The 16,114-nt window shown below is 42.2% G+C and overlaps 1 protein-coding gene across 1 annotated transcript; it reads left to right on the forward strand.

Annotated features, from left to right (window-relative positions):
• Positions 1 to 1,214: 1,214 nt before the first annotated feature.
• Positions 1,215 to 15,818, forward strand: LOC136167134 (natural resistance-associated macrophage protein 2-like). The gene is made up of 15 exons (XM_065934417.1): positions 1,215 to 1,278; positions 2,874 to 3,025; positions 3,745 to 3,864; positions 4,522 to 4,641; positions 5,873 to 5,979; positions 6,739 to 6,809; positions 6,909 to 6,976; positions 9,185 to 9,340; positions 9,985 to 10,143; positions 10,959 to 11,045; positions 11,927 to 12,046; positions 12,198 to 12,347; positions 12,882 to 12,955; positions 13,776 to 13,929; positions 15,708 to 15,818. The coding sequence occupies exons 1-15, from the start codon at positions 1,218 to 1,220 to the stop codon at positions 15,816 to 15,818; spliced, it is 1,710 nt and encodes a 569-aa protein (XP_065790489.1). The 5' UTR covers positions 1,215 to 1,217.
• Positions 15,819 to 16,114: the final 296 nt, after the last annotated feature.

The following is a 16,114-nucleotide window of genomic DNA, read 5'->3' on the forward strand; positions in this document are numbered from 1 at the left end:
AGCCCAAGTCTCTTGCATTGGCAAAAGGATTCTTTTCAGCTAAGCCACCAGGAAAACCCCAGAATATGTTACTAGAATATCTAAAAAAGAAAGTAGAGCACTGTTCACACAGGAGTGGAAAAAGACTAGTAAAGGATAGAGAAGGGGAGGCTTCCTTAGTTTTTTAGTAGGATAGTTGTTGGGGTTCAAGGGGAGGTGGTTAACAATTAATATTATTTACCTTTCCCCTTCGAAGTTTGAACTTAACTGAGAAATAGATTCCTTAATCAGTAGATCAAAATTTTTTAAAATTAGCCTTATTGGTGGAGTTGACTGGAGAATATGCCATAGATCTGTGACCCAATGGACTTACTAATATACCCCCTCTAACCCCCAGTTAAACTTAACCCAGTCGTCCTCATGCTCTCCCTTCCCAGGCTGCTTGTTGCTGATGGAGAGAAGTGCAGGTGGACTGTGGACTGTGACTGGTCCTCCTGGTGCCTCTGGGGGGGCGGGGAGGTGGGGCTGTTCGTTCATTTTTCTCTCAGTTGTTGAAGTGCTGAGGGATGAGACCTGAAACCTTACAGCTGAAGTCTCTGTTCACGGAAAGGTGAGGCTGCGAAACAGTGGCCCTCTTCTACCAGTGTGCTCGTGAGATGCTTCCCCCCGACCCAGAATCTTGAAATATGAGCTTAAATTGTTAGTTAGATCAAAGAGAGTTATAGATCTCTGTGCTTAGAAACCCATCAAAATAGTGGGAAGTCAGTCTCTTAAATATTTGGGTTAACCTGGAGGCAAAGGCAGAGACTGGGAGATTGCCTCGAAGCCACTGGGTGGATGCTTTTGTTGTGTTGTTCAGTCACTAATCCATGTCTGACTCTTTGTGACCCCATGGACTGCAGCACGCCAGGTGTCCCTGTCCCTCACTTTTTCCTGTGGATGCTTATTAAAAACTACTTGCCCACTTTCCTGAAATACCCTTTACTTCAATTTTGTTTTGAAGTGTTGCCAGCAAAAATATGATTAAGACTTTTATATTTTTTCTATTAAACATCTCTTAATCATAGTCTGAAAACTGTGATTATTTCCAAAATTATCTAATTCAGTAGAACAATTATTCTTTTCACATTGTAAGGGTTCAGTCATATAGAGTCATAGAATGCTGGTTGTGAAACTTGTTTTCATTTGTTCTTGATAATTCCTCTCCCTCTCTTCTCTCCTTTCCAGAGTCCTATTCTATGAAATCATGCACTCAGGTATCCACCACGGTGATGGGTCCTGAACAGAAGATGCCAGATGGTAATTTACAGCTTTGTGTTATTGACTCATTTTTGTTTGGAATTAGACTTAAGCCAGTAACAGAAATTTACCATATAGTCCTTCTTGTCCTCTGTTTCATCAAAAATCATCTCCATCTCCTGTCCTCCAGCCATCAATGTCATGGAGACCTGCTCCATTCAGACAATGGAAACCCTGATGATTAGTCGGCGATAAGCCCTCCTGTGAGGAGGGTGACACCTCCCCTTCCCCAAGCTCTTCACTGCAGGTCTTAGTCAAGTGGCAAAAGGTTCCTGTTTGGTTGTTTTCCTGAAACTTCAGATTTTAGCCTGAAGTGTGGCAAGATTTTGCAACTTACCAATTTTGGGGGGAATCTGATGGAGATATAATATCCAAGGTTGATCTTTTGTGTAAATCCTACAAATAATGGGTGGGAGGTGGAGAGGGGAGTGTCCAATTAGCCTAACTATTTCCTTCTAAAAGTTAAGATTTTAGGTTATCATTGTTGCTAGTCTGGGAATGTCATATGTTAAGCCCTTGATATCAGTGATTTTAGAAGAAAATGATTCTAAAAATTGGCAAGGGGCAGTAGAAGCGTGAGGGCTTCCCCAGTGGCTCATCTGGTAAAGAATCCGCCTGCAGTGCGGAGACCTGGGTTTGATCCCTGGGTTGGGAAGAGCCCCTGGAGAAGGGAACGGCTACCCACTCCAGTATTCTGGCCTGGAAAATTCCATGGACTGTATAGTCCATGGGATCGCAAAGAGTCAGACACGACTGAGTGACTTTCACAGTGCAGTACAATAGAAGTGTGAAAGTAGGGGGAGACCATTTGTGAGATTAGTGTTGAAAACTGATGTAGCGCTTAGTGACCAGGGAAGAGGGTTGTGAGGGAGCCTTATCACCATAAGCAATTTTGTATTCCTCAAATTTTCAGCCATGTGAATGTGTTGCCTATTCAAAAATTAATTTGTTAGAAATATAAATAAAAATAAAGTACCAGAGACATTACTTTGCCAACAAAGGTCCATCTAGTCAAGGCTATGGTTTTTCCAGTAGTCATGTATGGATGTGAGAGTTGGACTCTAAAGAAAGCTGAGCGCCGAAGAATTGATAGTTTTGAACTGTGTGTTGGAGAAGACTCTTGAGAGTCCCTTGGACTGCAAGGTGATCAAACCAGTCAATTCTAAAGGAAATCAACCCTGAATATACATTGGAAGGATTGATGCTGAAGCTGAAACTCCAATACTTTGGCCATCTGATGGGGACAGCTGACTCATTTGAAAAGACCCTGATGCTGGGAAAGATTGAGGGCAGGAGGAGAAGGGGACGACAGAGGATGAGATGGTTGGATGACATCACCGACACAATGGACATGGGTTTGGGTGGACTCCGGGAGTTGGTGATGGACAGGGAGGCCTGGTGTGCTGCGGTTCATGGGGTCGCAAAGAGTCGGACACGACTGAGTGACTGAACTGCGCCAGAAATTGATACAGAGTCAGGTTGATCTTGTGCATTTAGGTATTAAAAAGGTTTAATTTCAGTATTTCTAAGATACTTATTAATATTAGTGTATTTTGTTAATTTTAACTCATTTCTTCTCAAATCTGTTAATTCAGAAAATGCTTCTGGAGACCATGGGGTCTCTGTCAGTCGTGGTGCCATCAACCCTGCCTGCAGTAACTCCTCAATTCCACAGTCCCCTGGGGCTCACACAGAGAAGCCCTTTACCACCTACTTTGATGAGAAGATTGCCATTCCTGAGGAGAAGGTTAGTGACAGGTCCTTAGAGAAAAATATTATTATCTAGGGAAAACCTATGTACAGTGTCTGCTGGATAACTCAGGATCAGCAACCTCAGAGTCAGTTCTGGCAAGCAATCTCTGAAGACTGAATTTTTGTAGTCAGAGTAAACAGAAACTTTTAAGGAAACTAAGGCCCTTGAAAAATCATTGCCAAGTTGTACTAGTGAGCATTTTTTGACCCAGAAAGGGAAAATTTCATGGTCCCTTTTTTCCGGTGCCTTTTGTCCCATTTGGGTAGTGTTTGAGCACAGAGGTACTGTTATTATTGCTGCGGTTTTAGACTGAAAGGCTGTTGGAAGGGCAGGTAAGAGAAGGGCTCTTATTTGGACAGAGAGCTAACCAGGTTATTGATAAGGAATGGATAAGATGGAGGAGAATCTTGGACTCACCCATGTCCAACTTTCGAACCCTTTGTTCTTATGAAACTGATATTGTTGCTTTTTATGTGATAAAATAATAGATAAATTAGATCAGCAGTTTGGAGGTGATAATCTTTTATTTTTCTCCAAGAGACACTTTTATTATTATTATTTTTTAAAACTTTTTCTTCTATATTGGAGTCTAGTCAATTAACAATATTGTGCTAGTTTCGGTGGACAGCAAAGGGAGTCAGCCATACATAGGCATGTATGTATTCTCCCCCGGAGGAGATAATCATTTTGCTCTGTTTTCCTCTCTTGTACAGCCCTCTTGTTTTAGCTTTCGCAAACTCTGGGCTTTCACAGGACCAGGATTTCTTATGAGCATTGTGGATCCAGGAAACATTGAGTGTGATTTGCAATCTGGAGCACTGGCTGGATTTAAGGTGAACATGGAGTCCTCCCTCATCCCTTTTTTGGTTTACCTGGTGGCTCAGGTAGTAAAGAATCTGCCTGCAGTGCAGGAGACACAGGTTTGATCCCTGGGCCAGGAAGATCCCCTGGAGAAAGGAATGGTAACCCACTCCAGTATCCTTGCCTAGGAAATCCCAGGACAGAGGAGCCTGGCAGGCTACAGTCCATGGGGTCACAAACAGTCGGACACGACTCAGTGACGAACACTTTAACTTTTTCTTTCCTTTTTAAACACACACAGCACACCACATCCTTTTCCTCTGCTCTGCCTGTTGGATATGAACCTTCGTGGCTACATGCTGATTCTTCATTGGCTCTGACACTTCGATGAAAAGTACTTTTCGATCTGTTTTTAAATTTTATTTTATCACGTAGTTGGTTTTTAGTTTTATTTACCCAGGTAGTTTCCTTGAACAAAAGTGAAACAGCAGATGGGAAAAACTAGAACTCGGAAAGGTGCAAGGCGACCTAGCAAGTTCTGTGCAGAAGGTGATACAGAACTCAGGTCATTGGATTCCTGAACTGGGCTCTTTCCTGAGTGTACTGTTTCTCATTCCCATTGCCAAACAACCAAACCAAAACTTCCAGTTATCTCGAGAGTGTAATGGCGGGATTTTTTTCTTCTCTAGTTGCTCTGGGTTGTTCTGTTTTCCACCATCATGGGACTCCTGCTGCAGAGCCTTGCAGCTCGACTGGGAGTGGTCACTGGGCTGCATCTTGCTGAAGTGTGTCACCGCCAGTATCCCAGGGTAAGCAGTGTTTGTCTCATATCATAGGTAACTATGTGTCTGGCAACCTATGCTAGCCCCTAGTATACTAAAATAGTGGAGGATGTGGGGATCGTGGCCCTGAGGGCTGGGAATCCCAAGGGAAATTCTCTAGCTCCTCTTGCTGCTAAACCGTGTTTCCCCGATGCTGGGAAAGATTGAAGGCAGGAGGAGAAGGGGACCACAGAGGATGAGATGGTTGGCTGGCATCACCGACTCGATGGACATGAGTTTGAGCAAACTCCGGGAAATGGTGAAGGACAGGGAAGCCTGGCGTGCTGCAGTCCATGGGGCCGCAAAGAGTCGGACACCACTGAGCGACTGAACAACAGCAACAATGTCTGGAAGACAGGTTTAAACTGACTTGATCTTTGGATAAGTACTAATCTGCCTCCAGTTTGTCTTAAATGTTCAATCTCCTTTCCTGGCTGTGAGAGTATCCTTACCTGCTTTTTATCTTGTATGCTTCTTAAAAAAAAAAAAACTTCGGAATTTATAGTTTGTTTTATCTTCTCTTTCTTCATGTATCTTAGTGGTTGTTTTTTTTTGTGTGTGTGTGACATATTTGTTAGGTAGTAGATACCTGGAGGTTGTTTTTTTTTTTTTTTCCTGGCCTCAGTGAGCTAACAGAAATTTCTTTCTGTTCAATTATTGACCAGATTAGATCCCAGATTTTATTATAGGACACCCAATTCCAACACTTTGCCCCGAGTCCCTTTGCATATCTGTCTTTGTTTACTCGCTTGTGTATTATTACACTAAGGATGACTCCAATCTTTTCACATTTGTTTTGTCTCTTCAGCTATGGTCAGGATAGATATTTTCTTCTGCAGTATTTTTATTCTCTCCTGAACAATATTTTGACCACCCTAGCATTCTCATTTTCCGCTAAAACTTTCAGGATTGTTTTTAGATCAAAAATTAAGTGGAAATAATGAATGGAAATTCCATTCTTCTGTCAAGTGAAACGGAAGGAGAAGACATTGGCATCAGCTGCTGCCCTGACCTTGACTCACAGGCTCTGCCACAAAGAGCAGCCTGGCCCTCTCCAGCAGGGGGCCAAGTGCAGCTGAGTTCTGGTCCTTCATCTCTAGACCTAAGGCTTAATAAAGGACCATTATTGGATCACTGACAAAATGTGAATACCAAACTATGGGGGAAGTTCTTAGAAATGATTAACTAGAACCATATCTTTCTGCTGTTTGATGTTTAGGTTCCACGAATCCTTCTGTGGCTGATGGTGGAGTTGGCTATCATTGGTGTAGATATGCAAGAAGTTATTGGCTCAGCTATTGCCATCAATCTTCTGTCTGTAGGAAGGTGAGGGGTTTTTCTCTAGAAAGTAATCAATGTTTTGTGGGATTTCAAAGCAAGTATAAAAAGAAAAGTCCTTCCCAGGTGGCTTAGTGGTGAAGAATCTGCCTGCCAAGCAGGGGATGCACGTTTGATCCCTGGGTCAGGACAATCCATTGGAGAAGGAAATGGCAACCCACTCCAGTATTCTTGCCTGGGAAATCCTATGGACAGAGGAGTCTGGTTGGCAATAGTCCATGGGGGTTGCAAAAGAGTTGGACATGAATTAGCAATGAAACAACAACAACATAAAAACAAAAACCTGTCATTTTCAATTTTCAAAATTCAACTCAAGTATTATTTTTTCCGTGTAACCACTCTGGAACCACCTTCTTCTCTTCTGGCAGATGTAGGCTCTTTATCTCCCATGTTCTCATGTTTGGTCATGCATATCGGTGTTATCCAGTGTGTGGCAATGTATATTATAATTAATTTGAATATCAGCTTATCCCATTTGTCAAGTGAACTCCTTGAGAGATAAGACACATACTTTTCAGTTTTGCGTCCTGAATATCTGTAATAGTAGATAAAGTTTGAATGAATGTATTACTTTACTTAGTGCTGTGATCCTAAAACATCCAAGGCCTGGCCTCCTTACCACTGTTCCCTTTTCCCCAGGTCCTTGCTCCTCCAAGGGTCATATATCTAGAGAGTTGTTGGGAAGAGAGTCTTTTTCTTACTGTTTGTTTTCTTTTCTTTAATCTCCCATTTTAATCTCTGTCTTAGGATTCCTTTGTGGGGTGGAGTTCTCATCACCATTGCAGATACACTTTTATTTCTCTTTTTGGACAAATATGGTAAGGACAGTAGGAACAGAGGGGTCACTGAAATTTCCTTCATGTGGCTTACGGGGAAATCTGCCTTCTGTGAACTCACTGCTGCATTTTCCTCTTCAGGTTTGCGGAAGCTAGAAGCGTTTTTTGGTTTTCTCATCACTATTATGGCCCTGACATTTGGTTATGAGGCAAGTATTACAGGCTGATCACTAGCTGTTGTTTGTCTTTTGTTCATTAGCTTTTTAAACAAAATTTTTGTACTTTTATTATAAAACACAGTGTGTGTTAACAAAATCCAAATTCAGCACTAGGCCAATTTTAAAGGAATAAGGATGTAGGAAAGACTAGTGTCCAGGAAGTTCTGCAGGGACTCCTAGGTAAAAAATGACTGGAATTTCTAGGACTTTCCAGACTAGACCCCCTGGTCCCAAATTGGCCGTCTCAACAATAGAACAGCCTTGGCAAGGATTAGGAGAGGAGTTGCAGGGTTATTCTTGGTTGTTACCTTGACGGGTTCTGTTTTTGCTCATCCTGGTTGACAGTAATTCCAGCTTGGACTTTCTCTGTGTTGTAACAGTTAATGAACTATAGGGGATACAGTGCATGTTTCCTGTTTTGTGCCCCAGCCCCAACACTGCATTGGGTTATCCCTAACCTTATCATTATATGCAGTGAAGTGAAACCTAGCACCTTTCTATGTCCAATTATTATAAACTGATTTCTGTTTATTGGACTAGCTAAGCTTTTAAAAATATGTCTGCTCTATGAGTAGATGATACAGCTTGGTCTAAGGCTTCCAAGAGAAATGCTGAACCAGGAAAAACAGTGTATGAGAAGTATTTTTGAGTGAGTCGCAGCAGATGCTAGTGGCAAGCATAAGTAATTTTTATATAATGTGTGAGCACAGATGTTGGATCATTGAAAAACAAGAGAGTTCCAGAAAAACACCTACTTCTGCTTTATTGACTACGCTAAAGCTTTTGATTTTGGATCGCAACAAACTGTGGAAAATTCTTAAAGAAATGGGCATACCAGACCACCTTATCTGCCTCCTGAGAAATCTGTATGCAGGTCAAGAAGCAACAGTTAGAACTGGACATGGAACAACAGACTGGTTCCAAATTGGGAAAGGAATACGTCAAGGCTATATATTGTCACCCTACTTATTTAACTTACATGCAGAGTACATCATGCAAAGTGCCAGGCTGGATGAGGCTCAAGCTGGAATCAAGATTGCTGAGAGAAATTTCAATAACCTCAGATACACCAAAGACACCACCCTTATGGCAGAAAGCAAAGAGGAATTAAAGAGCTTCTTGATGAAAGTGAAAGAGGAGAGTGAAAAAGTAGACTTAAAACTCAACATTCAGAAAATGAAGATCATGGCATCTGGTCCCATCACTTCTTGGCAAATAGATGGGGAAACAGTGGAAACAGTGGCTGACTTTATTTTTAGGGGCTCCAAAATCACTGCAGATGATGACTGCAGCCATGAAATTAAAAGACACTTGCTCCTTGGAAGAAAAGCTATGACCAACCTAGATAGCACATTAAAAAGCAGAGACATTACTTTGCTGACAAAGGTCCGTCTAGTCAAAGCTATGGTTTTCCCAGAAATCATGTATGGATGTGAGAGTTGAACTCTGAAGAATTGATGCTTTTGAACTGTGGTGTTGGAGAAGACTCTTAAGAGTCCCTTGGACTGCAAGGAGATCCAACCAGTCAATCCTAAAGGAAATCAGTCCTGAATATTCATTGGAAGGACTGATGCTGAAGCTAAATCTTGAATACTTTGGCTACCTGGTGCAAAGAACTGACTCATTGGAAAAGACCCTGATGCTGGGAAAGATTGAAAGCAGGAAGAGAAGGGGACAACAGAGGATGAGATGGTTGAATGGCATCATCAACTGAATGGACATGAGTTTGAGCAAGCTCCCGGAGTTGGTGATGGACAGGGAAGCCTGGTGTGTTGCAGTCCATGGGTTCACAAAGAGTCAGACATGACTGAGCCACTGAACTTAACTGAGCACAGAAGCATGATTTGTGTGGGTAATCAAGAATTGACTGTATTCTAAGGTGTGTCTCACAGGAGTTATTGTGACACTAATTTCAATAAGGCCTTTAGCAACCATGTTATTTCTTTAGAATATTAATTATATTCTTTACACATCTATTTAGTATATATAAAATACAATGTGAAATGTCTGGATACCCCAGTCATAAATTCTCTAACCTTGTGGTGCTTGGTTTCTTTTGGGTGGTTCTATGTTCCTCATTTCCTAAATAGTGTTGATGAAGGGGTTTAAGGAGTAAAGGATGCAATGTTATCTAGTACCGTATTTTTCTCCTAGTGTCAAGTTCCAGAAAAGGCTAATAGCTGTTCTGTTTGTATGTAGTATGTTACAGTGAAACCTAGCCAGACCCAAGTCCTCCAAGGCATGTTCCTACCATCCTGTTCAGGCTGTCGTACCCCACAGATCATTCAGGCTGTGGCCATCATGGGTGCTGTTATCACGCCACACAACATATACCTGCATTCTGCCTTAGTCAAGGTGAGCAAGACCTGTCTTATCTCAGTGACTTATGTAGTTCATGGCATCTTTTCCTTTTGTTGCAAGGGAAGCATACTTAGTTTACAATTATTGGAGCCCTGAAGGAGCACGGTGTTTTTCCACAGATGGACACCACACTCTTGTATCACCAAGGTGACCAGAGATGACTGACCCCATACAGAAGGGACTAAAGTCCTTAAAAGATCTGAAGGGGCACCGTGTCTCTTGTCTTTAAATCTCAGAAACCTCAATGGCCTCATGGAGGTCAGGAGGAAGGAGCCCAACGTAGCTTTTTCCAGTCAGTCCAACACAATTGTTTGCTGGAAGATTTCAGAGACCTTTGTAATTAAGGGTAACTCCCCCTTATTTCTAAAATCAGGTTGTTTTTGTAGGTCAGCGGTTCTTCAAGCCACAGTAACTGAGGGCTCGTCACTCACTCAGTCACTTTTCCCTGTTTGGGTATGTGTGATGTCGTCAAAGGGTCATGATTAAACTCAGTGAACCAGGATGTATGTGGGGTGTCTCACACTTCATGTGGTCAGTTGTTTGACCTCTAGGACTTTCAGCTGACTCCAACTCATGAAATATTACAAGGAAACTTGTTCCAACTAGTCAAAAAATGACTGTTGCTATTACCTCTCTAGTCCAGACAGGTAGACCGAGCCAATAAGCAGGAAGTTCAAGAAGCGAATAAGTACTTCTTCATTGATTCCTGCATTGCTCTCTTTGTTTCCCTTATCATCAACATCTTTGTCATCTCCGTGTTTGCCGAAGCATTTTTTGAGAAAACCAACCAGCAGGTGGTAAGTAAGCCAGGGACCTGGGTAGCAGTGACTGTGGGGGTAAGGAGGAGGCTGACTGGGGCAAAAGACACGACAGTGACTCAGAGCTCAGGCGAAATAGATCTCAGTGCTGGCCTAAGTCCCTGCGCTAGTCGGGTTTAGAGTCTAGGGCTGTGGCCAAGTCCAGACCCATCATTCTCAGCTTTGGACTGGAAAGGGAGCAGTCCTCAGATAAAAACTGCCTCATGCCGTGCTTAGTGGCGTCACGTCTATTTGCTCTTTCTCATCCCCTTTTGCTTCCAACTACTGACTGCTTTCCAGTCCTGCTATTTGGTGATGACAGGTTGGGAGGAGTCAGCTCACAGAAAATAGAATCTGTGGCTAGACAGACTGTTTTATCACACTGAGTTCTCTGTCCTCTTGACTCCTGATTGCCAGTCTAGTTTTGATCACTCCTTTGTTTCCTCTCACTCTCATAGGACCTCTGATTCCTGGCTCTGCTTTGACTAAGGACTCTCTATTCTGGGTGTCCTTTCATATTTGAAGCCTTCTAAGGGCCCTCATTTCATGTCACCATTTAAATTGACCTAACATTCATGTATTACCATGCATACTGTAACTCAGGAAAAGTTTTTGATGACCTGGGAGTGTAGAAAAATTATCAAGGAAGACCTCAAGGCCATTGCTGCCAGTCTCTGCTGTCATCAGTCCACGTCCAGTGTCTCGCCTTCAGCATCCATCTCTTAGATGACCTGTGTGTGATCTATAGGAGAGGTCTTCTTATCTGAGTCCTGGACTCAAAATTAAAAATTGTTCCTAAACTGCTTTGGTTCCAGGTTGCGGTCTGTAAAAACAGCAGCAGTGCCCATACTCACCTTTTCCCTGATGATAACTCAACACTGACTGTGGACATCTACAAAGGGGTAAACCTGTTCGGGTTTCTGATCTTTGCTCCTGAATCAATATTCTCAGCATAATATCTGGTCTTTTCCATGGGTTCACTTCAGAGCTCAGCATATCTTCTCTGAAGTGTTGTTTTTTTTTCAGAGGTCCAGATACCAGATAAGACTTTTGGATTATGTAGAAGGGAATAAAGATCTGCTGAAAAGATGAATTAATTGAATCAGCAATTCCCAAACTTGTGCTGCTATAGGCATTAATTGGGGTGACTAGAGAAAGTGTTCTTAGTAAAGTGATATATTTTTTATATTTGTTCCCCACCTAGCCCCAGTGACTGGACACTTTATTTATGTAGGCTGTCCTGTGTGGTATGTGGGACCTAGTTCTCTGACCAGCATTCAAACCCATACCCTCTGCATTGGGAGTACAGGGTCTTAAACCAATGGAACACCAGGGAAGTCCCTATAAAGTCATCTTTATTGGGGCCTCTCTGTCCCTTATGCTAGTTACATTATGAACTTCCAAGAGTAGAATATGTAGCATCTCCAAAATTCATCTGTGCTTTCTCTTCATTCCTGTTACCATCTTCCAGAATACTGTGTTAAAGAATATAATTTGGGAAATGTGTTGTAGACTTTTTTTTAGTAGTTAACATGTAAATTGAGGATAAAAGCTTTAGGAACCTAGAGAAGAGAAGGGACTAGGCTGAGGAGAAATGGGGACCCATCCAGCAGAATTTAGGTTGAAAGCCTCTGAATGAGGTCAGGACCCGAGTCTCGCTTCTGGGACAGTGCCAGCACAGTGCTTGGTAGAGGTGGGTGTGTGGCCAGGAAGACAGAGAGGTGACACAGAGGAGTATGTTTGGGGTGTTGTCTCAGGTGATCTTTCTCCCTTGCCTCTCCAGGGTGTTGTGCTGGGGTGTTACTTTGGGCCTGCCGCTCTCTACATCTGGGCGGTGGGGATCCTGGCTGCGGGGCAGAGCTCCACCATGACAGGGACCTATTCCGGCCAGTTTGTCATGGAGGTACGTGCTGCTGTGACCGGGGTAGACTAGGGGAAGAGGACATTGCCCTTTTGTTCTTTCTTAACCCCATGCCTCTATTGTCTTCCCAAACCACCCAGCCCTTTTTCTATTTCCTTCCAGACATTCATCCTGTTTCTGTGTTTTCTTCCAGGGATTCCTGAACCTAAAATGGTCACGCTTTGCCCGAGTGAGTCTGACCCGCTCTATTGCCATCATCCCTGCTCTGCTTATTGCCGTCTTCCAAGACGTGGAGCATCTAACAGGGATGAATGACTTCCTGAATGTTCTTCAGAGTTTACAAGTGAGGAGGGAGCTGGGGAAATTCACATCCCACTAAGTCAGGAGGGATTCTGTACCTATATTCTGTATTGCCTTTAGATAACAAGCCTAGTGTGGTTGTGGGGAAAATTCAGAGGAAGAAAGAGGCACAGTCTTGGTCTATGGTGAACGCATATGAAATTCTGGCATCTAAAAGACTTTTAGAAATGGCTTTATTTTTAAGCCTGTTGAATGGGAATTATAAGCTGTAATTACACATAGAATACAATTATTGTTTGTTAATCCAAACAAGCATTAAATAATGTATAGGACGCTGCTTTATGGAGATTAAGAAGACAAGGCAGATACAAATTTTGTAAACACTGTGATCATAATTGATTCTGGGTTCATGCTACAGATTTCCACATAACCCTCCAGCAGGTTGTGATGACAGGAATAATTTCTCACAGAATAGATGAGGCAGGGTCTGTGGTTCCCTTTTGCTAACAGCGCTGCTCTCTGGGGTGTTACAAGGACCCCCTGTAGCCCCGTCTGATCTAATTTTTTTCTTTTGCAGCTTCCCTTTGCTCTCATACCCATCCTCACGTTTACAAGTGTGCGGCCTGTGATGAGCGAATTTGCCAATGGATTGTGAGTGTACTTCTTTTTCTTCCCCAAGATGTTGGGGGATGGATACCTTCATCAAACAGGCCAGTTAGGAAATAAGTCATAGGGTACTATGTGCTTTAAGACGTGGCTGCTAGAGCTGCCCCCTCAATCTCTAACTTAAAAAGGAGAGACTACTTGGGACTTCCCTGATAGTCCAGTGGTTGAGGCTCTGCCTTCCTATGCAGGGGGTGAGGGTTTGATCCCAGGTCAAGGAACTAAGGTCCTAAATGCCACAGGGTGTGGCCAAAAATTAAAAATAAATGAACACAACATTGTAAATCAACTGTACTTCAATTTTAAAAAATTAAAGAAAATAGAGATGGTAAATGTCACAAAGGAGGGCAAGCACATTTTTTATTTCTGGGGGAAGTTTTTCAGCTTTTAGTGCTTTAACTCTTCAACTTCAGCCACAGAAGGTTAAAGCATCTTAAATCCATGTTAAATGATCTTGCTGAGAGAGGCACAAGCTAATACCATTTATATACATGTCTAAAGGACATGGAGTATTTGAAATGACTTGTGCTATCTCCAGGGACTGATGACCTTTTCAGTTGTAGGGCTTGTTGCATTTTTTTGGGACTTATATGATACGGATTATTTGATAGTGTTTTTTTTTTTTTCTCTTTCTCCCTATCGTGTAATTTTTGCTCGTTTAATCTAACCTGGGACAAAAGAAGCCCTTTCCAGTTTATTTTGAAATGCCGCTTACTCCTGTCTTGTGACCTCAAAAAACACAGTGTCCTTTTCTGTTTGTGAATAGGTTGGACTATTCCACCAATAATTGTGCTGATTCTTTTGACAGAGGCTGGAGGATCATAGGCGGTATTGTGGTCCTTGTCGTCTGTTCCATCAACATGTACTTTGTCGTGGTTTATGTCCAGGGTCTAGGGCATATGGCGTTGTACGTGGTAGCTGCAGTGGTCAGCGTGGTTTATCTGAGCTTTGTGTTTTACTTGGTAAGTCCAGTTGGGAGGAGGCAGGTGTGGTCAAGGGGGGCTAACACTCAGAAGAAAAAGGATCCCAGAGAACACTTACCAATCTATCTTCAGTTTATTGACACAATTTACATGAAATTGTTAAATCAGCTGTGACTAAAGAATATTTTTAGCCATAAATTTTCCCTGGTTCCTAAGAGCTGTCATTTTTCTATTTCTGTCACTCTGATTTCCATTCTAATAATTCGTAACCAGAGAGTGTAGTATGTTTGAAGAACTCAAAGAAGATCAGCCATGTAAAAGTAGAGAGTGGTACAAGATGGGGTAGGAGAAGGGAGCTGTGTTGTGTGATTTCAAATCTTTCGAGGGCAGCACATGTGGGTTCACAGCCCTGCCCAACTGTACTACTTAATAGCTGTCCAATGATGACACAAATAAATAGTGATAATCTCTGACTGAATTATTAAAAATGGTGGTTGTAAAACATAGTGCTCCATAGAAAAAGAATGGAGAATTATGTATACCTAGATAATAAAAAAATTATCAAAAGTCTAGAGTAAATTATATAAAAATAGTAATAGTAGTTGCCTTCAATGGTGGGATTATGGAAATACCCTTTTCTCTATTTTCCAATTCTTCTGTAATATTATTTATATCAATGAAAAATAGCTATAGCAACACATCCACCTCCCTATTCTACACAGGTTTCTCTAAAAAAACACAAGGTTGAGGATTAGGGACTACTACAAAGAATGGCAAGGCAGTCGGGTGGAAATGCCCTGCTCATCTTTATTACACTTACCTAGTCCCCATGTCATTGTCTGCCACAGACAATGTCTTGATTGGGAAAACGTTTTAGTGAATATTGAGAAATTATGTCTTGGATAGACATATCTCTTTTTTTTTGCCCGGTAAACCCTGGGTACACTTAGATTAAGCTGACCCTGTAAAATAGGGACAGTTGTTATTGTTCGGTTGCTAGGTTATGTCCAACTCTTTGGAACCCCATGGACTGAAGCATGCCAGGCTTCCCTGTCCTTTGCTATCTCCTGGAGTTTGCTCAAACTCATGTCCATTGAGTTGATGATACCATCCAATCATCTTATCTTCCATCGTCCCCTTCTCCTCCTGCCCTTAATCTATGAAACCCAAATAACTGAGTATGGCCTTGACAGAAATTGTTTTAACAATTTGCTGTAGGACATCTCCTGGTGGTTTAGTGGTTAGGATTTTGAACTTTTGCTTCAAAGTCCTAGGTTCAGTCCCTAGTCAGGGAACTGAGATCCTATCCTACAAGCTAGGCAGCATGGCCAAAAAGAAGTTTCTGTAGAAGTTAAGGGGATCCTTCTTGTATGCAAACTGGTTATGAAGGTGCTCAGGTCTTCTCAGTCAACCTGAGGCTATAGAAATTGTTGAAGGCCAGTTTTAAGGCTGAGGACTGATTCTAGAATGAATTGCTATACTACTCTTTTGTTTAGAAGACTATCACAGTTCAGTCATTACCCATATTGTGAGGAATGGTGTAGGACTGAAAAAAAAAGTCTTCAGGGACCTCTCCCAGTCAGATAAAAGAAGCAAATGCAAAGCAGTAAGAACAGAAGGAGCTGAGTATTGAAATTAGTACAACAAACAGAAGGAGATGAGTATTGAAATTAGTACAACAAACAGAAGGAGCTGAGTATTGAAATTAGTACAACAAAGAGTTTTGCATCTGAGCAGTGCATTGTGGGCAGTGAGGGGGCTAAGAGGGCTCTCCAGAGGGGTCAGCGAATGATGACCAACTGTATTTTCTCTTCCAGGGTTGGCAATGTTTCATTGCACTGGGCATGTCCTTCCTGGACTGTGGGCACACGGTAAGCGTCTCTAAAGTCCTGCTGACTGAAGAAGCCACCAGTGGCTGTACTGAGTAAATGTTGTTCACAGGTAGCCATCAGAGCCAGTGTTTCTATGGTTTACTGTGTGAACATAGCCAAAGGTATGTGCCGGTGCACAGACTGCATTTAGGACTCAGCTGTTTGTTGGGAAAGGCTTTGTTTTGTATGTCTTTTGAAAGATAGCATTATTTTTCTTCCTAAGCTTCTAACATGGGAATTGGATTAGGTAGTATCTCTGACAACTTGACATCTGCTGCTCTCAAACAATGCTGAACACTTTCACTGTCCCAGGATCAACTTGTTTTATCTTTAGTAGAGATAATCCTCATGCC

The sequence above is a fragment of the Muntiacus reevesi genome, chromosome 4 (genome assembly GCF_963930625.1).
Source record: "Muntiacus reevesi chromosome 4, mMunRee1.1, whole genome shotgun sequence".
NCBI classification, from domain to species: Eukaryota; Metazoa; Chordata; class Mammalia; order Artiodactyla; family Cervidae; genus Muntiacus; species Muntiacus reevesi.